At 42.2% G+C, this 20,504-nt stretch overlaps 2 protein-coding genes across 4 annotated transcripts in view; one reads left to right on the forward strand and one right to left on the reverse strand.

Moving 5' to 3' along the window:
* Positions 1 to 9,719, reverse strand: part of adamts10 (ADAM metallopeptidase with thrombospondin type 1 motif, 10) — a 67,382-nt gene extending 57,663 nt beyond the window's left edge. The window contains exons 1-2 of the mRNA XM_084065750.1: positions 9,519 to 9,719; positions 2,541 to 3,053 (exon numbers count right to left, since the gene is read on the reverse strand). Coding sequence (XP_083921876.1) covers positions 2,541 to 2,634 — 94 coding nt within the window. The 5' untranslated portion in view covers positions 2,635 to 3,053; positions 9,519 to 9,719. The remainder of the gene's footprint in view (positions 1 to 2,540; positions 3,054 to 9,518) is intronic.
* Positions 9,720 to 10,561: 842 nt separating this feature from the next.
* Positions 10,562 to 20,504, forward strand: part of zap70 (zeta chain of T cell receptor associated protein kinase 70) — a 14,766-nt gene continuing 4,823 nt past the window's right edge. The window contains exons 1-6 of one of the 3 annotated variants that reach the window (XM_084065752.1): positions 10,562 to 10,748; positions 11,983 to 12,111; positions 18,577 to 19,090; positions 19,353 to 19,513; positions 19,695 to 19,833; positions 20,220 to 20,301. In XM_084065752.1, the coding sequence (XP_083921878.1) occupies positions 18,686 to 19,090; positions 19,353 to 19,513; positions 19,695 to 19,833; positions 20,220 to 20,301 (787 nt within the window). In that variant the 5' untranslated portion in view covers positions 10,562 to 10,748; positions 11,983 to 12,111; positions 18,577 to 18,685. Of the gene's footprint in view, positions 10,749 to 11,982; positions 12,112 to 18,217; positions 18,365 to 18,576; positions 19,091 to 19,352; positions 19,514 to 19,694; positions 19,834 to 20,219; positions 20,302 to 20,504 lie in introns of those variants that run through there. The other 2 variants (XM_084065751.1, XM_084065753.1) reach the window with 2 other exon arrangements.

The following is a 20,504-nucleotide window of genomic DNA, read 5'->3' on the forward strand; positions in this document are numbered from 1 at the left end:
ATTTAACATTTGTTTTGAAGTTCTATACAAGAGTTTAAAGCTGCAATCGGTTAACTATTTTAACTAGGCCGAGGCCCATAGGGAACAATGCAATGGGTGGGTATTGCATACTCCTTTGGTTATGCAATACCCATTGTACCCGTTGTACCCATTTTACTCGTTTACCCATTGACAGAGTACCCGTAACTGTTCAGTTGTCTGAGTTACTTAGTGCAGTACTAATTATTATCACTAGACCATACCCGGTCGGCGCAGCGCAGCCGTGGGGGGATATGCGCACATGATCTGGCAACCCGGGAGGCAGTTCGTCCCATAGCTGGGCAGGCCCGTAACCATGGCGACAGTGTTTGACACAAAAACGCTAATAAGAAGCTGAGATTTGATGAAATTGAAAAACGGGCTTCACAGTTGTGTTCAGATGGTAATGGTCAATGGCTGTGTGCAAAATCAGAGCAATTGGTCCAGCCAGTGAGGAGAACCGGGTGTCTTCACCACCACCACTACTACAAACGCACAGAGGTTACTAGAATTATAGTAGGATAGTAGGATAATAATAATAATATATAGTACTTGGCGGTCATTCTATGACGTCAGTAGTACTAAGAGACAGACAGACAAACAGACAGACAGACAGACAGATACAGAGATCTCCATCTTTCTTATATTAAAATTGGCTTAAGGGAGGACCGGCTGGCCGGCGGACCACGTTGTCACGCTCATGTCACTACTCAGTGTGTTGTCTAACCACAAATTGTCGTCATGGCATCAGGCGCAAACAAATCAGTCAGCTACATATATGGGCACAAAAGGGGGCATGCAAGGACTCGAGGGAGTGCGTGCCCACCGCCGAGTAGTTCGTATATCCAGTTGTCCAGAACCGATTCAAGCAATATGCCCATATATGGGCATTCCAATATATGGGCATATTAGCGACAATACAGTATATGGGCATTTAAGGGACACAGTTGACAGACAGAAACAGACATTTCCATATACGGGCACAAAAGCGACAAAGACAGAAGGGTACAACGGGTACTCTAACAAAGCCCCCGAAACTATGACTCAGACATATTGGTTGGATCAGCGGTGCAACATACGTGTGAGCCAACCTCAAGTACAGTATATAAAGTATATAAGCATAAAAGGGACACAGACAGACAGACACAAAGACACCCAGATAGATACAGAGAATTGTGCATCTATAGATACAGACAATCACTGATCCGATCAACTTTCCACATGCAGCGCAAATCACGCTCTCTGGTGTACTCAGCGATACACACACCAGGTTTAAAGTAAATCGGTCAGACGGTTCTCGAGATATGCAGGGGACACATGTCACACACACACGTCACACACACACACACACACACACACACACACACACACACACACACACACACACACACACACACACACACACACACACACACACACACACACACACACACACACACACACACACACACACACACACACACACACACACACACACAGATTCATGCATTTATAGTTGAAGATAAATAAAACGTTATTTTAACCAATCTGTATGGTATAGTATGTTAATAATATAATATAACTATCACATCTGCAGTGGTTGGAGGTGGTCTCCCTACTCTTCTATTGAAAACTGTAGACCCTGGTGTTCATGAGCGCAAAATATCCCCTGACCAAGCAGGGATTGTGTCTTGACGGAGTTGTAGATGTTTGGTCTCTCTCATGCGGGAAATCCCAGTTAGGATATACAAGTTACAGATTGGGGACTTTAATTCAAAGCTACTGTAGGTCTGCAACATTACAAAAACAAAAGATCCAACATCCACCATTCGGCCAAAAGACACTGTGAACATGAACTGTTTGCTTGTAATAATGGTTAAGGTTAGGGTCAACCAAATCCCATTAACCACATGAACCCTAGCGTTCCTATTTTGGGGCAAACATGCGACGGAAATAGCAGCTACAACATGCTCACATGTTGTGAGCAGCTATTTTCAGCAAAGAGATTTGGTGTACAGGGAAAAAAGGAGAAGACCTAGTATAGAGCAGTGGTTCTCAAACTTTTTCATGTCAAGGACCCCCAAAATGATATGTATTTGTCCGTGGACCCCCATCTCAAAATATTTTGTTCCAGGGGCCCCCAGAAGCAAAGATTTGAGTTCACTTTAAAAATATATATATTCAAAGATTTGCACAAGTTTTCACGATTTAAAAAGAAATAGCAGATCTACAAGCTCATAGCAATGTACTCTGTGCCGCGCTATGAGCTTGTATATCTGCTATTTTTGAATAGCAAAACTATAAAATATGGTTAAAGTGGTTAAAATGATTGTGACACCATATTAACACATTTTGCTGGGGACCCCCTGGTACCCCTCCAAGGACCCCTAGGGGTCCCCGAACCCCACTTTGAGAACCAATGGTATAGAGTCCTGGGGGACCCTGGTCAACTAGGTATACAGGCTTTAAGTGGTTAAGGTTAGATATAATGGAAAATATGTCCGGGGGTCTCAAAACAGCTAAGGAGCGGAGCCTCCTCTCACCTTGTGACTCCTCAGCTCTGTGACCATCTGCGACCTTGGCGGCAACCGTGGCGATGACGACTGTGCAGGCCAGGGTCCTCCATAGCGTTTCCATGGTTACTACAGTAGTTGCTATAGTAACGAGATTCAGCGCAGTGGTCCCCGGGCCTCTGTGCCAACATTTCTCCAGCCCTGTGGGACGCCCCCTCGCCTACCAGTGTGACAGCACAGCACTCTTTTGGGCCATCGCTGCAACTGGAAGGAACGGGGTACTCTTCTCTTTATCTTCCTCTGTCTGTGTCTCTCTCTTACTCTCTTAGCATATTTCTCTCATTCACTGTCACGCACAAAAGCAGTGTCACTCCGGGGTTGTAGAGAATGACACTATACAGCTTGTGTTACATACAGTATGAGCTAGTCAGTAGTATATCCTTTTAGTCTGATTGGAGAGTCCCACCAAAGTCCTGACGAGGGAAGACGGGGGCAGCCTTCAATTTGATTCAGCACTGCCGGGGAGATCTGATCTCTGTGGCCCTGTAGAAGAGAAACAGAATGAACAACAGGAGAAACAGAAAGAAAAAGAGGCAATGAAGGAGAGAGAAAGAGTGATAAACGTAGTGTTGCAACCCTGTGTGTAGTGAAAGAACAACAGCAACAGTGAGACAGAGAAAGACAGAGAGCATGAGATCCCCCTGACCCAAGTGGTTGTCCTCTGACAAGATAAATGTCTCTGGTCTGGAGTCAATGGCCAATGAAGGGACACCCACATCCATGCTTTTCATACTGCTAATCAATCATGGCTTCTGTCGAGGACAAACCCCCTGCCTTACACACACTGATAGCCAGGGAGAACTAGGCAGGTCCCAACCTAGGGGGCCCCCCTCTCTTTTTTACTTTATGTCCACCGGAAAAGACTTGAAGCAGAAAGGATGTCATTGATCTTGTAAAAAGCTGCGCTTAAAACCCAAAGGGGGCTTGAGGTACGTGCTCTGTCAGAGGGTATTGGGGTCAGCCAGTTACACTGGCTGACAGTGTTAGTTGTTTGCATGGATGACTGACTTGCTAGCTGGCTGGCTGGCTGGCTGACTGGCTGGCTGACCGCATGGCTCAGAAACAAACTGTCTGGCTAACTGGCTTGCTGACTATACGACTGAATGGCTGTAAGATAAATGCAGCAAGATTACCACTCAAGAGCACATAAAAACACTGTGCAACTACTGAGATGAAAGATGATTTTTAGTTGCTTCCTTCAGTTTCCTGGCAAGCTACAGACTGCAGAGTCAGCTATCTAAACCTTTGATACCCTCACTCCCAGCAACTCTGCCCTCTCATTCTACCCCCTCCTCCACACACACACACACACACACACACACACACACACACACACACACACACACACACACACACACACACACACACACACACACACACACACACACACACACACACGTCTATCCCTCTCTCCCTTCATCCCTCCTTCAGTGCTGTCTGGGGAGTGAAGAGCGAGGAGAGACGCCACACTGGCCCAGATGGCTGGCGGCTAACCAACTGCAGCCAAAGGTAATCGGAAGCAGATGGGAAACCTTTTGGTGACGAGAGCAGGGGAACAAGTTGCCTACTGAAAAGAAAAAATGAGGTTGAAAAAAAAACCAGTGCAAAGCCCCAGGGGAACGAAAGAGAGAGAGAGAGAGGCAGCGGAGTGTTTGGTGTTTGGGCCAGCTGGGAGAGCCATTCTAAAATGTTAACACTGACAGAGAGTGGAGGAGTTACTATGTGTGTGTGTGTGTGTGTGTGTGTGTGTGTGTGTGTGTGTGTGTGTGTGTGTGTGTGTGTGTGTGAATGAGACCGTGTTGGTGTGTGTGTGTGTGTGTGTGTGTGTGTGTGTGTGTGTGTGTGTGTGTGTGTGTGTGTGTGTGTGTGTGTGAGAGAGAGAGAGAGAGAGAGAGAGAGAGAGAGAGAGAGAGAGAGACACATGGCTTTGAGTCCAAGTATAAATAGATGCATTGGAGAAAACACACATCTTCTGTGTATGCTTTGAACAGCCTTTTCAGTGTAACTACACTTGTTGTCACTTATGTGTAAGATCATCATAGCATGACCCACAGTAGCATTAGCCAGACAGCAAAATGACAAACTAATTTGCGTAACGTGAACATTCATCTTTCAGTCAGTATGAACCATGGAGTTATAATATATCTAGAGGGTGGACTGCCCCGCCCCCAGCAATTAATTTCAATGAAAGTTGCTCAGTGGCATTTGAAGCACCCGGAAGTCTGCCGGAAGTATAACATTGGGTCCATTGGGTCTATGCCATAGAGTCTGCCAGAAGTAACAATATTGGGTCCTGACTCCTGAGCAGGCGCACAAGCGGTAGATGCACGCGCAGTAGCATTTTAAATGTGGAAGTGTGTGTGTGTGTGTGTGTGTGTGTGTGCGCGCGTGTGTTGAAGGTGTACGTCAACACAGTCAAATCTTAATTCATCCATTTGTTACTCAGAGTATATATACTGTACAAATGTATCCAAATGCACCATTACAGGTCCATCTGGTTACATTTGTAATACTCTCAGAGTTAAATGAACACTGAGGATTTGACTGTGTAATGGTCTCATTTCCCTGTGTTCCACAGCGACACTGGGAGTGTGCAGTACTGGAAGAAGCTGCTCAAACACTGAGGGGTCTTTGTACTGTAGCCTTCCTAAAAATCTGGAGCAACTGTAAACCTCTTGCCCTCCCTCCCTCTCTCCCTCTCTCCCTCTCTCTCTCTCTCTGCCTCACCCCCTCTCTCTCGCTCCCCCTCAGGCCTGCTTCCAGTCATTTCCTGCGCAGCCAAACTCTCTTCTATTTTCATTACTTTTGCTCGAGTCGCAATTTATTGTGGGGTTATTAAACTTGCAGCTTGATATCAAATGCTTTTCATTACGATGTGCTCTCATCTTGTTTAGTTAAACAAAACCCACATGATTGGACCCCCTACAATGGTCCTGGCTGCTTTTAAAACAAGGCGGCTCAAAAAGATTTGTGGATATCCCCTCCTATGCGGCAGCGCAGCTTTCTTAGTAAATTATTGCCTGATTATAAAGCGCAATAATATATAGCTGAATTAAGAGCTCGCCTTTCAGGAGTGATTGTCTTGTACGTCTTCCATGCCGTGTTGTACAGAATCTCTCCTCTGGGCTCCATAACTCCTCTTAAATAAAGGAATAACGCCTGTAATTTAGCCCGACCGCCAGCCTTGTTCAATGTGATGTGACTGATTCCACCGTATTTTGGTTGGATGAGTATCTCTGATAGCCACGGACATGCATGGTATAGTTGTGGACTAGTCACACGGCCAAGTGAGCAAGCGGAGGGAGCAGCAGACGGGCAACACGATCTCAATGCAATCATAATTTGCAAAAATACAGAGGAGACGACAGCAGTGGCTGTTAACAGAAGAAGAGAAAAAGAGAGAGAGAAGTTGGAGGGCTAAGTAGGTGGGAATTTTAGGGTGGTCCAAAGTTGTAATCAAGGCTCTGGCCCCAGAAGCACACCCTTTACTCGGTACTGTATCATGTACTGGTGACAAGTGCTTTTATGGTGGCTGTGTGAGTTGTGTTGTAGTTTTTCCTCTTCTTTTACAGACTATAGCTATCTGCACTGTTCTTGTCTTTAACTGCTGCCAAAGAGAGTCTAGCTAGCAGAAAACTAGCACACTAATCAAAGCCATATGACCGGCTCAATGTAATGTCTGAGCGGGGTGAACAGATGAACAGATGCTAAGTGTCCCTCGCTGAGATTCTAACACCATACAGACTCTAGCGCTCACATGTCCCTCTGCTACTCTCTCTCTCTCTCTCTCTCTCTCTCTCTCTCTCTCTCTCTCTCTCTCTCTCTCTCTCTCTCTCTCTCTCTCTCTCTCTCTCTCTCTCTCTCTCTCTCTCTCTCTCTCTCTCTCTCACACACACACACACACACACACACACACACACACACACACACACACACACACACACACACACACACAAAGACCAACATGCTCTCTCTTTGATCAGAAAATGGTTTATGACTCAGGTTTTAGATTTAATTTTAAACTACCATGATCCTCTTGCAACACCCTGCAAAAAAACTTCCAAGCAAATCTATGAGGCTGTGAGATCAGCTCACAGCCTGTAACCTGGATATCACTGTTATCTCTGAAGTGTTTCAGTCACTCCCTCTGACCTGCCTTGCAAGCGCGGAGGACTCACATGGACACCCACACAAAGGCCTTGCACAACAAACATCACATGAGGTGATAAAATAGTAGAGAAGCATGGAATATCTATCTAAACTATGTCTGTGTCCCTCCCTCTCCCTCTCTGTAAGTCTCTATCTCCATCTATGTGTATGTCTCTCTCTCCATCTTTCCCTATTCTGTCTCTCTGGCCATCTGTCTCAGTCAAATGAGTGAGGGTACTTTCTCAGTCTAAACCCTGTCTCTCTCTCTCTGGTCAAGAGAGAGGGGCAAGCATTCCTCTCTCAATTTCGCCAAATAAACAGTGGGCAGATGAAAAGTGGGAACATAAACAAGCCGAGTCTGTCGAATAGCCAAGGATGCGCTCCCCTGACTCTGAAAATGAGCCTCTCTAGGCTGCAACAATATTTTGTGAGAGCAGTGACTTGTCTTGAAGTGAATCAGTCAGCAACTTTGAGCACAGAGTACAGATTGCTGTGTAAGCTACTGTACTCCCGGTGTCATATTCTATACTAGTCACAACTTCAAGTCTATTTTTAATCTAAATTCATACTCCAGTCTAATCATATAATGCATTGTGGGGGATTTAAAGTTTCAGCCTGGGACTTATGTTGAGTGAATGAAGCCCTGAACTATGACCCAGGCTCATTAAAATATAAATGATTTGATTTTTATTTTATTTATGTATTGATTTTTTGTCAGATTGAATACTTTAGTCAGAAATGTAACCAGCACGTGGTTTAGACATTAAGGCTAAAACGATAACACAAAAAAGTCCTGCTTGGGGACTTGTTTCCATTGTGGTCCTATGTATTCAATTAATCAACAAATTAACACAATAATACATGTCATCAACAAATACAAACACTATATGTTTATTTACAAAGGAGAAGTGAATGACACTTCCTTTCGATGGGAATTTACATTTACCTCCCCTTGTCGTCTCCTGATAGATGTTTTTTCAGGACAATTTTGAAAAAGACCAGTGATACACATCCTTTAATGGATGCTTTCCACATGTTGGTGGCAGAGTAGTAGAATGAGAATTTTCCCATGTTTGGTCTATAAATGGGTAGTACCAGATCATGGTTGCTCCCTCTAGTGTTGTCGCTGTGGGTGTCACTCACTTTGGAGAAGTAGTTAGACAGGTATGAGGGTATTGAGGGCACTGTCATTTGACTATCTTAAATACCAATCCCATTGATATTTGCTTAACCCTGTTTTCTACCCTGAGCTAGCCCAAACTAGCAAAGTGTGTTGGAATTAGGTGGGTTGTGGGCTTAAGGCAGAGAAGTAGTCATATCAGTTTGTTATGGGAGGTCTGAAGCTTAGTTTTTAGTGACAGAACCAAGAGGTGCAAGTATTATCGAAATGGCATTGAATGAGGGCTCCAACTAGAGTCTTGAGAGCACTTTTGTTGACAAAAGAAGAAATCCTGCCCACAAATCTCATTCTTTCATTGACTTTCTTAATCACTTTTGACTTTTGATTTCACCTATCAGTTTGTTGTCAAGAATACAGCCCAAATAGGTAACCTCTTCTTTGCTTGAGATTACTATATCATCAACTCTGACTTTGAAATCATTTGCATTACTAAGAGTATGTTTGGACCCAAAAAGAATGGATTCTGTTTTACCACGGTGTAATGACAGTTTGATGACTGACTGACTGACTGACTGAATGGTTGATTGATTGATTCATTAATTGATTGATATATTGATTGATTGATTGATTGACCCAGCTTGGGTCACATACTACAGTTTTGACATAGCCTGCTGCACACCAAACCAATGGCATGTGTGCAAATACAGGACTCCAGTTGATTTATGACTCTTCAGAATGAAACTGATGAATGAATCAACTGGTATATATTTATATATATAAAATATTTTCCCTCTGTTTTCTTTTTACTTTAGTGTTTTGCTTATGTTGATTTTCTTTAGGGTTAATTAAGTAATGATCAACTTTATTTCTTAGATGGTTACAATGAATAAATAAATACTATATCATAATAAATCATCACAAAGTCAAGGGTTTAAACCTTTTTTTTAATGGGGGAAAAGTGGAAATCAAAGGGGTTATATAAGATAAGCAGCCATTGGGATGGGGGTGGGGGTCTGACTCTAGGCACTACTTCACCCCAACACAGCACCATCTATGATACCATCATGGTCTTTTGTGAGAGAGGTTGCACATAGAACTAAGAACTCGCAAATATAGGCTATAAATCCTACCTTAAGTAAATCACTTTGTGGCAGAGAACCTGCCAACCTTTCCTGTCATCCGTGGTTGTTTAGTTGCTCCCCCCATCGGCCATGCATGGGCACAATGCCACCCTTCTCCATACCATACCTAACCTGTTTGCCTGCCATCGACCACATCATTCCCTTCAGAAGACTTCCTATAGTTGCAGAGAGTGGTCTGGTACTAATCAGCCTTTCTGTAACTACAATTACACACTACCTAATTTTAAACATATGGTGTCATTTCTTAAGACGACAACTGCGCTTTAAGAAAATCTGACAATTTTCAGGAATCAGACACTGCGAGACGAGTTGAGTGACATAGTAGGCAACACATGCATGCTATTAGTAGGCTATCATTTCTTGCAAAAAAAAAAAAAAAACTCGATAAAAAATATTAAATATACGTTTCTCCAAAATAAAACAAAAGAATGAAAAAAATATTTAAAAATGATTAAATAAAATAGAAAGATTACACAAACTCACACAAATTTACAAGACATTAACACCATCATCTTGGAGTAGCTTGACTGAACTCACCTTCCCTGTAGTAGCGAGATGCTATCCGCTACGTTTCCTTTGCAGAGAGTTGCCGAGTTGCCGATGTCTGCTCGTCTCCTCTCGTCCTCTCTAGACGTGTCAGTTGTTGCCTCTCGTCACAAATAGCCCAGACTGAGCGGAATCCAGACAGCGTGTGTGTGTGTGTGTGTGTGTGTGTGTGTGTGTGTGTGTGTGTGTGTGTGTGTGCTGTGCATGTGCGCGCGCGTGCGTGTACACGTGTGTGTGTGTGTGTGTGTGTGTGTGTGTGTGTGTGTGTGTGTGTGTGTGTGTGTGTGTGTGTGTGTGTGTGTGTGTGTGTGTGTGTGTGTGTGTGCACGCGCAGTCTGTCTGAGAGCAGCGGACTAAGATCTTCTCCCCTCCAGGTCCAGGATGTCACTGGCTGGCTGCGGACTGGAGATCTGCTGCGGCCACTGGTTGCACTGTTTGAGTGGCTGCGCGCTGCGCTGACGGCCTGACGCAGAGCCGCGCGTCAAAGGAAGGAAATGAGGAGTGAACGCGCGCGGGGGACAGTGTTGCCAGGTGTTGCGAGAGAAACAAGCAACGAGGTCTATGAAAACAAGCCCAGAAGAAGCCCAGCCACATGAATGATGAGCATCGGATATTTGAAAATAGCAGATCTACAAGCAGCTTGTAGATCTTCTATTAAAAAAACAATAATCTTGAAAAAAAAGTGAAACTTTTTAAATGTATTTGTTAAACGTTTTAACAACAACAATCTGGTACAGGGTCACAAGATAAAATTAGAAGGGGGGTCCGTGTGTGGACAAATACATATTAATTTGGGAGTCCTGGCTTGCCATGAAACCACTGTTTTAAACAACATTAGAAAACAAGCCCAAATAAGCAACTATACTTAAGAAACAAGTAAAAAAAAAAATGCAACCCGCAACTACCAATATGTATGTATCAACTTTACAGAAAAGAAGCCCAAAGTCGCTTATAATAAGCGGACATGGCAACGCTGGCAGGGGAGCTACTACCGAGGTCTGAGTGGTTTGGCTCATCAGTCATCATCACTCATCACTTTCACATACAGCAAGCAGTGTTTCTCAAACTTTTTAATTTCAAGAATCCTATAACTTGTAGTTTTGTACGCTCTCAGAGTTACAGAGATACAGACCTGTATTAGGAACCCTGAGGGTCCGAAACTCAGAGCAATTTGAGAACAACTACTCTGGCCTACTACAGTTTGGATCACTAAACTCAACTGTAAGTACACTAACTTAATAGCCTAATAAGTAGCAGAGGTCTAGAGTGAGTGTGGTGTTCCACAGGGATGTTGCCTAGGACCTTTGCTCTTCTCAGGGCTACCAAATGTGCGTGTGCCACAGCAGTTCTGTATGCGGATGAATCGACATTGCATTATGCAAGCCTGCACCATCATGCAATGTAGGCCTACTTAATGAAGTCTTGAGTAGAGAAATACAAATTGTGCATGACTGGTAGTATAGACTTGTCCTCATAGCATCTATAGTACTAATTGTATTGTGCTGTGATTGGGAACAAGGTACAGGTTATCTACAAGCCCAAAGCTTGATTTAAACTTGTGTAATTCGGAAGTTCAGCAAGTTGAAAGTACTAAACTCCTTGGATTGCACTCTGTCTTGGTCTCACCACATTAATATTGTTTTAAAAATGGGAAGAGCAATTGGTATTTAGAGGAAATTCGCTTCTTTTGTTGCCCGTCCCTTTATGTCAGATAGTTAAAAGTTTAGTTTTATGTCATCTTGACTATTGCTCTATGGTGTGGTCATCTGCTGCCAGTGGTGACCTTAGGAAGCTCCAGGTTGTCCAGAACAGGGCAGCACGGTTGGTCCTGGGTTACACTAAGATCTAATGGGCCGTATGCATGGCTGCCTCTCCTGGCTTACAGTTGAGAATAGGCTGTCTTAATATGCTTGTGCTGTTCAAGTCAGTCATGAGCAGTAAAACTCCTGTTTTTACACATACACAAATTGTTTGTGCTTGATCATAACACTAGAGGTTCCAGTAATGGGCAGCTTGTAGTATCTTGTCCAAGAACCAATGTTTTAAGGATATCTTTTATTTATAGATCATTGTCTTTTTGGAATAGCTGCCTCTGTAGTCGGTACCTCTGCTGCATTTACAGTATTTTTTTGTTTTTTTGTTTCCTGTTCTTTTCTCACACGTAATTTCAGCTATCTTATTTGTATTGTGTGTTTAGTACTGATTTTGTATTTGCTGTGTTTGTTTGTATATTATTTTTGTATGTGGAGCCCAGGAAGACTAGCTGGCACCAGCTAATGGGGATCCTTAATAAAATAAAAATTAAAAAGATAATCAGTATAACGTGTAGCCTGGCTATGTGCTGTGTGTGTGTGTGTGTGTGTGTGTGTGTGTGTGTGTGTGTGTGTGTGTGTGTGTGTGTGTGTGTGTGTGTGTGTGTGTGTGTGTGTGTGTGTGTGTGTGTGTGTGTGTGTAGTAAATGTGTGGGTGTATGTTTGAGCGTCACAACCAACCCACAGTGTTTTCCTGCATTCAGATCAACAGATAATGGCTACCTGTTTCTAAAGCTGCAACATTGCTCATACATCAAGTGAAGCTGTGAGTGGTAAGTACATCTAGGATTGTAAATGTATCTGCTAAAAGAAAATAGGCTAGCAGTTATGATATCTGGGCAACCTTGTTGTTAATAAAGGAATCTATCTAATGTTAAACGCCTATTAGAACAGGCACAGGTCAGTGGTCACACAATGTTCTAGGACCTGAAACAATTTAGCACAGATCTACATTTCAGTCCACATAGCCTACAAAGAGGACAATTTATTCTTTCCACCCGCTAGTTAACAGTGTAGGCCTATAAATGTAAAAGTGGCTGAGTTTGGTCTTTTCAAGTATGTCCATCAAAGAGCACTTTAATCTTCCATCTAAGTGAATTAAGAGTAAAATGTTCATAACAGCACAATCAAAGGCCACTAGAATTCAGTCTTATGTTTTAAATGGCACACTGTTATGACTATTTTCTCTTTTCATTTGCACTCAATTTGTGCGTGGAGTTTGGGATATTTATATTCTTAATAGTCTGTTTAAACTTCACAAACAACTTAAGATTGTCCATTTAAAAATGGGTTTCCCATTAGCTGTGTCTTTGCTGGAACAAAGGCAAGTGTATTCACCATGGCAAGGCCAAGACGTTGTTACTGTGGCTTCAACAGTAGAGATTATCTCTCTATATATATAACTCTAGCTGCTTTCATTGTGCCTTGGAATAGAAGACCAAAATGGGAAAGATCTGACACACCCAAGAGGTCTACAGTATGTGTGTTATTTATTGCTTGTAACTTTTCCCCAAATTGCTGGATGTATTTTAGTTCAAGAGTGAGGCATATCTGCAAAAGTTTTAAACTGTAGTCAAACAATAATAGCCTGGAGAGGAGAATAATCTTTCGATGGAATAAATATACAATATTTATTTGTTCCTGTGTATTGATCTGACAAACCATGTTGAACATTGAATATTGTTAAAAGTGGCACAAAGTAATTAGAATTCAATGTCACAGTCAACTGCACATTTACGAGTGGAACTTGACTCAATGGGGGCAGACGGTTCCCAGATGAAACAATCGATAAATAGGGAATCTTCTCTTGCGTGTTTGACGTTTCCTACCTGTGGGACACTAGAGCTCGAATGCCCAGATGAAACTCATTGTCTCATAGTAATACAGTAAAGCCCCTAGCAGGGACCCCCTGAGTCTATACATTTATGGAAAGATTTTTGTTATTACTTAAAAATGTTACTTTATAATTTAGTGGGACATAATATGCAATAGTTGTTCAAAAGTTACATAGTGCTGCTTTAAGGGTTTGTAGCATCTAAAACATTACTGAAGATGCTGCTTTTTTAATTTAAAATCAACTGATACGTTTTTGTTACAGAAAGTGTTTTTTTAGGAAGGTATAGAGAATGCTTAATAGATTTGACATTTTCCATTGACATTGGTATCAATAAATCACTGCGGTTGTGTTGCAGGGAACCTGCTAACCTTTCCTGTCATTCATGGTTGTTTAGTTGCTCCCCCCGTTGGCCGTGGGCACAATGCCAAGAGTGCCACCCTTCTCTATACCTAACCATATTGCCTGCCATTGGCCACATAATTCCCTTCAGAAGGCTACCCATAGTGGAGTAGTGATAATCAGCCCTTTATGTAACTACAAACTAGTTGTTAAAGTTGACTTACAACTGCGCTTTAACCACTTAAACCCTGTAAACTACATTGTACATTAAATTGTGAAAATAGCCGATCTATAAGCTCACAATGAGCGTGAAGATTGGCTATTTATTGTGTTTATTAGCTATATAGGGACGCTAGGGGTCATGTGGTTAAGAAAGTCTGACAACTGCAGTCAGTCTGCAGGAACATGCTATCACTACATTATTTTCTGCACAAAAAAAAGTAATACAACCAACCATCCTAGATCACAAGACATTAACACCATCATCTTGCATTTTACCTATTTTTAATGTTACAATGAGGTGTTTTGGCTGTACAATAATGTTTCAACTGATATTAAAGCTGCCTTCACACTATAGTATCTTGCCCTTTTTTGGTGTTAATTTGGCAATGGCCTCCATATAATATATATTTAGAAAGCTGGTCTGAGAGAGACTCTGTCTCTCAATTGGGATGTTCAAAAGAACTAATTTGAGACAAAAAGTCATTTAATGTAAGCCCTGCGTAAGCAGATACAAATGTATATCTCTATTTTAGAGACATAAACAGCCCTGAAGTATTCTAAAGACAACATTTCAACACTGAAACCATGTTGATGTATGTATCCAGGAATGTTTTGATTAACAGAACCATGACTGCATTCTCCTGATAAAAAGTAGAACTAAGCCAATGTAATCATCACCTAAAATAGCTGGAACGTTTTGAAATTATGTGAAATGCATAAGTTGCAATGAACACGGGTTGAAGACAGATACAGAAACTCTGCCATGTGGTCTGGCGGTTAGAAGTTAGTTTGTCCCAGAACTGAACAAGAGCACAGCATACAAGAGCATAACACGTCCTTAAACTACAATATAATTGGCCTTTGACCTTCTTGACAATCCTTTTTCTATTAGTAGTAAGAATGTCCTTGACCTTTGACATTGGGTGTAGAATTCTGCTATCTTGGTACCAAACCCCTGTATGAAATGACATTAAAATGGGACCCCTATTTTGCTCTTTGTAGCTTACAACTATACAATAACACACACAGTCATGCACATGCTCATGTACATCAATCCAGTCTGAGATAAGCTAAGATGGTTAGTTAGACTTTACTAAAAATAGTGTGCATGAATCTCATATCACAATGAACATGCTTCTTATTTCTTTCTTCAGAACAATGTACTGAGACTAGTTGCAGACGCAGGTTTCAGACCAGCTCGACTTATGGCATCCAATTATGTGTCTTGACTAATTCAGTCAAATAAATTCACAGGTTGTTAGATTTGGCTAACATTAGTAAAGAAGACAGATTGCATGGTTTCACTTATACAGTGCTTTAACTGACAAGAGAGCAGCTGTATGTTAGAACAACCGTACAGATGGCTCTCTACATTTGTTCTCAGAGTGTAAAGGAAAACCACATCTCTCGTGTTGAACAGATTGTTGAGCAGGGGTTATATTATAGTGTTTAGAACATGTTGAGCAGGGGTAATATTCATCGACAGTTACTATCAAACTTGACGCACATGTTTTTCTTTTCTTTAATGATTTTCTTTCCAGATACAGTGAACAGAGAGACAGAAAAGGCAGGAGAGAGAGGGGGATGAAATTAGCCTTATTTAGATGGTATATGTGATCGTACTCTGAGAGACATGGGGGCAACACATCCCCATTGACTCATAACTTTGACCTGCTGCTGGGCTCTGCGAGTCGGCATTACAAACCAGCTCTAAACCGTAAAAACAGGGGCGCTTGGGTGGTGCAGTGGGGAAGTGCCCGGCCCACCACCACGGAGGATGTGGGTTCGAATCAGGCTTTGTCGAGCGTTTATACAAAAACAATTGGCCTGTGTTCAGGGGAGGGAAGCTGGTGTGCGGGGAGGGTGATATTTGTGACTGCACGTCCTACGGGCTAGGGCGGCACCTGTCAGCAGGGAGAGTTGGGCAGGAGGAGTAGGACGGAGGCTGAGCCTTTTTTTCTTTTCTTTTTCACACCCATTGCAGTATTTCCTGTAACTGGCACTGTTGTCTTGTAGTAAAGCAGAAATGTCTTTAAAAAATGAGGACTGAGCTGAGCCAAGACTCCAGCCGGTGTTTCTGGTTTTAATATGTTGTGAGAAAATGTATAGATTGATATGTAGTGTAATTAACAGCATAGCAATATTCTTCTTACAATATGTCGGGTGGTTTGCAATTGACTTTAACTCACTCCTTGAATCTAAGTTGCAGCAACAATGTTTGGGCTTGTTTGGGCTTACCTAATATGGTAGGTAAAATAGAGAGTCAGAGATTTAGATCTATTTATATACTGTACACTTTTACCAGAAATAGATCTTAGTACAAGTCTGCTAACCATTACAAAGGAAGCAATAATGATGGCGAAGGATCAAAGAGTCCAAAAGCGAAGCGGTTTGCTTATGTTGACATTTTTTGACAGTGTGATAATACATTAATGGTTTTGTTGATATCTCAACCCATCTATTTGGAAAACAATGAAAGTTATCCTACAAAGACACCCCTAAGCCCAGCAGCTTTCAACATGTATTCTATTTGACAGATTGGATAATTGATTATTTTAAATGGAACTATATTTGGCACAATAAAGGATTTTTATATATTGCCACAAGTTCACAACTACAGCTGAAATGAAGTTATCATGATAGATGCTAAAACATTTTGCCAAAATTGTCAGAATCCTCACTATCCACTCTTTGTAATGCTAACTATGTAGTCTGTTGTTAAACCTCTTCAGTGCAGACCCCAGACTGCCTACGTTTAGTCTCACCTTAGAGTTCTCTGATCATTAGAACATGCTCATCTTCTCCCCGTGTTCCCTAGGGTAGGTACCCTCACAAAAACATGCAGTAATCCTGGTCACTATACTGCCTCTCCCTGGCCAGCCGGGGCGCCTGATGGAGGGGAAAGGAACTGGTTGGAATAACGTGTTCCTTCCATGCGCTACGTCCAACCAGGAAAACTCTCCCCTGTCAGGTGACAAGAAGGTCAGTTGGTTCTTATGCATTGAAGGAGGCATGACCTCGGCCCTGGTCTCCCTAGGCTGGCAGAGGGAAGGTAGTGCCCAGGATTACATAGACAATTGGCACTGGGTGTAAAAAATGGGGTTACAAAATCGTGGGATAAAAATGTAAACTTAAAAAAAAAAAAAAAGAACATGCTCATATGCAGACCCACCAGAAACAGACCCCCAAACCATTTGCCATCCCAAGCCAAAGTGTATGGAACCACTGACATGGTTCACTGTATGATTGTGTTTGTCTCTAGCAGCAATGTGCTGTAGAGTGTAGCATAATATCAGTATAGAACTGTGTCCTGTTGTCAAGTGTGAGGTCTGGATTTCTTTGGTGTGGTGAATAGAGAGTTGAGGTCCTTGAGCCATAGCGGAGTCTTCATAACTTGTCTGCTTACCTATGTCTGCATAGATGTGGCAGCACACAAGCATGCATGCACAGGAAGCTGTGGTTTCTAAGCGTTTACCTGTGACCTGCACAGGTAATTTTATGTCATGTTAATGCAAGTGAATTCCTGCTTGATGCCAAAATGCCATAACATCAACAACAGTATGTCAACGATGGTCCACAGGACCACGGACAACACAGTAAGCAGACCAATAATAACACTGTAAGCAGACCAAGAATTATTGATAGATTTTAATCGGAAGAGATGGCTGTCCTTGTCAAATGTCAACCTGAAACTGATGAAGCTTCAGAGAGACAAGCAAGCAAGGCAAGAGAAAACATGTTGTGTCTGATTAGTCAAAACCGCACTGGAAAAAATGATTTCCAAACATAGCTGTCAAGCCGGTCTAGACTAATGTGGGTTGAAGCTGAAGGTCAACAGCCTAGCTAATATTTTCCTCAGCCTCCTCAATGGCAACAGTGATGACTTTGTATCCCATCAAGTTCTACTACGGTGATCCAATTATTTGAATATCTCCTGTTGTTCAATTATGAGAGTAATTTTCCCAATTCCAGATCTTCCAAATCACATAATCTACAGTTTCACATAATTTATAAGCCGTCATATGTTTAAATGTTATGATGGATGTACGTATTATACTGGTGTTATGACCAGATACTTTCCGCTTGTTATCGCACAAACACCCAGCATTGCGGACTCGTTGACTTCTTGATGCTATTCTAATCTTCGAGACTCGTTGTCAGAGTCAGTATCGGTGTGGTCCATAGCTGTTTTAAATATGTCAGAGGGTACTATATTATAAACCAAAAAGGATATTAGGCAAATTAGGCTTTTAAAATGGAAGGAGTAATCTACATCTCTTCTCTACATGTAAAGTGTCTTGAGACAACTTGTTGTGATTTGACACTTTAATAAAATTGAATTGAATTGAATTGAATCTAGAAGTGAAAAAGCACCTGCTCAACGGAATAGAGAGATGCGGGAGAAAGGAGGGGGACTGGGGGCGGATTGCAACTTCCTGTTGTGGCTTTGAAGAGCACCAGGTTGTGCATGTGTAAGCACCTTGCAGTGTCAAAGTGTAGGGTCTTATCACATATATCATATAGTACCTCACACCACTGAGAGTTGACATTCATGTGAGCTCTAACAGAACTCAGTTTATTCCTCAATAGTCTCGTGGCACTTGATGTTGAAGAGGTGGTGATATTAGGTCAGTGCTTTGCCATTTTGCTTTGCTACAACTGTATTTTAGTATCCACATAATCCTCGTAGTATTGTAGTTATTTAGTACACCAGAAATTAAACTGAATAATTTCTGCCTCATGAAATAGTAAGCAGTGGAGGGAGGGAGACTTGAAGGAATCTTCAACCCTCTGCAAAAACAATTTCTCTCTGTGCTTCTGTATCTGTCTCAACCTTTAGGTCTGTTTCATCAAGAATCCAGTTGTCCAGCACCATTCTCCATTCTACCTGTTAATAAAAACAGAACTCCCAAGTCAAACAATAACTTGACTCCTGCCACGGGGCCACCATGTCTATCGATCCTGCGTCCGATCTGCCTTTCTACTATGGCAGCATCAGTCGCAAGGAGGCAGAGGAACAGCTGAAGCTGGCCGGGATGGCGGACGGTCTTTTCATGCTGCGACAGTGTCTCCGCAGTCTAGGAGGCTATGTCCTCTCCATGGTGTGGAACCTGGACTTCAACCACTACCCCATAGAGAAACAGCTGAATGGGACATATTGCATCTTAGGAGGCAAGTCACACTGTGGGCCGGCAGAGCTCTGTGAATTCTACAGCAAGGACCCAGACGGGCTGGTGTGTACTCTGAGGAAACCATGCCTGCGCTCCTCCGACTCCCCCATACGGACCGGGGTGTTTGACAGCCTGAGAGAGAAGATGTTGATGGAGTATGTGAAACAGACCTGGCACCTAGAGGTGAGTCTTTGCTCCATGATCCATGGCTGGATTTTGAATGTTGGCAAACATTGAATAATCGATTCTTCGTTTCTACCATACCACTGATTATTCGACCATGAAAATGTTTTGTTGTGCACATCCCTAGACTCTATCGATTATGGCTAATACTTCGCAAAACTCTGTTACTCACTGTTATTTTCGCAAGTGACACGGTCATACAGCAAAGTATAGTTTGGCCTTTATAGAAGTGGACAATGATTGTGTCTCTGTTTGTGTCCAGGGAGAGGCAATGGAACAGGCCATCATTAGTCAGGCTCCTCAACTGGAGAAGCTGATTGCCACCACGGCCCATGAGAAGATGCCTTGGTACCATGGTAAAATAGCACGCACAGAGGGCGAGAGGCGGCTTTACTCTGGTGCACAACCAGACGGCAAGTTCCTGTGAGCAGCCTTATTTTGATTCTTTACATTCTGTGTGTTTCCCCCACATATGCCTTTTAATTGTTAATCCAAAAACCTCCATAAAATAATATACAAACAAGGATCAACATTGACTTCTTTTATACAATTTATTTGGTTGGTCTTTGTTGTTTTTTAATGCAGTTTACTTTGTATTCCTCAGGGTGCGAGAGAGAGATGAGTCTGGTACTTTTGCACTCTCTATGATGTATGGGAAATCACCCTACCATTATCAGATCCTCCATGACAAATCGGGGAAATACGCCATGCCAGACGGGACCAAGTTTGACACTGTATGGCAGGTAGGCCCTTCTTAATGCTGTACTGTAGAAATATGTACAGCGGAAATGTAGGCTTAGCTTCCTCATTGATGTCACGTCTGGAACATTCTTCAAAGCATTTTTCTAATAGTATCCTGTTGTGCTGTGTATGATGAAAATCAACAGATCTTTCAAGTTCCACCTTCCACATACAATTTCAATTCAATTCAATTTTATTAAAGTGTGAAATCACAACAAGTTGTCTCAAGACACTTTACATGTAGGGCAGAGACCCGACAGTCCCACCCTGAGTAAGCAATTTTGCGACAGTGGCAATAATACAGTATTGACATGTTCCATTACCTGTCACATCTTCCCCCTTCCCATTCTCTTCCTCTCTCTGTCAATCTTTCCTTTTGTCACACCAGCTAGTTGAGTACCTGAAAATGAAGCCTGATGGCCTGGTGACTGTTCTCAGGGAGGCGTGTGTCAATGGCAAAACTAATAGTGGTACTGAAAATCATCACTTTATATATATGTATATTTTTAAGGAAATGGAAAAAATAACCTGTGTTCCAATGCCTCAAGTGTAGTTATTATTTTTATTATCAAGTTCTTGTTAATACTTTTCATTGGTTATTCACGACGCGTTGTGAGCTTGTAGATTGGCTGTTTTTGCTACTTTTGTGTGACACTGTAATATGACGTAGTAG

This window comes from Gymnoscopelus microlampas (genome assembly GCF_963454915.1).
Source record: "Gymnoscopelus microlampas genome assembly, chromosome: 9".
In the NCBI taxonomy this organism is placed as follows: Eukaryota; Metazoa; Chordata; class Actinopteri; order Myctophiformes; family Myctophidae; genus Gymnoscopelus; species Gymnoscopelus microlampas.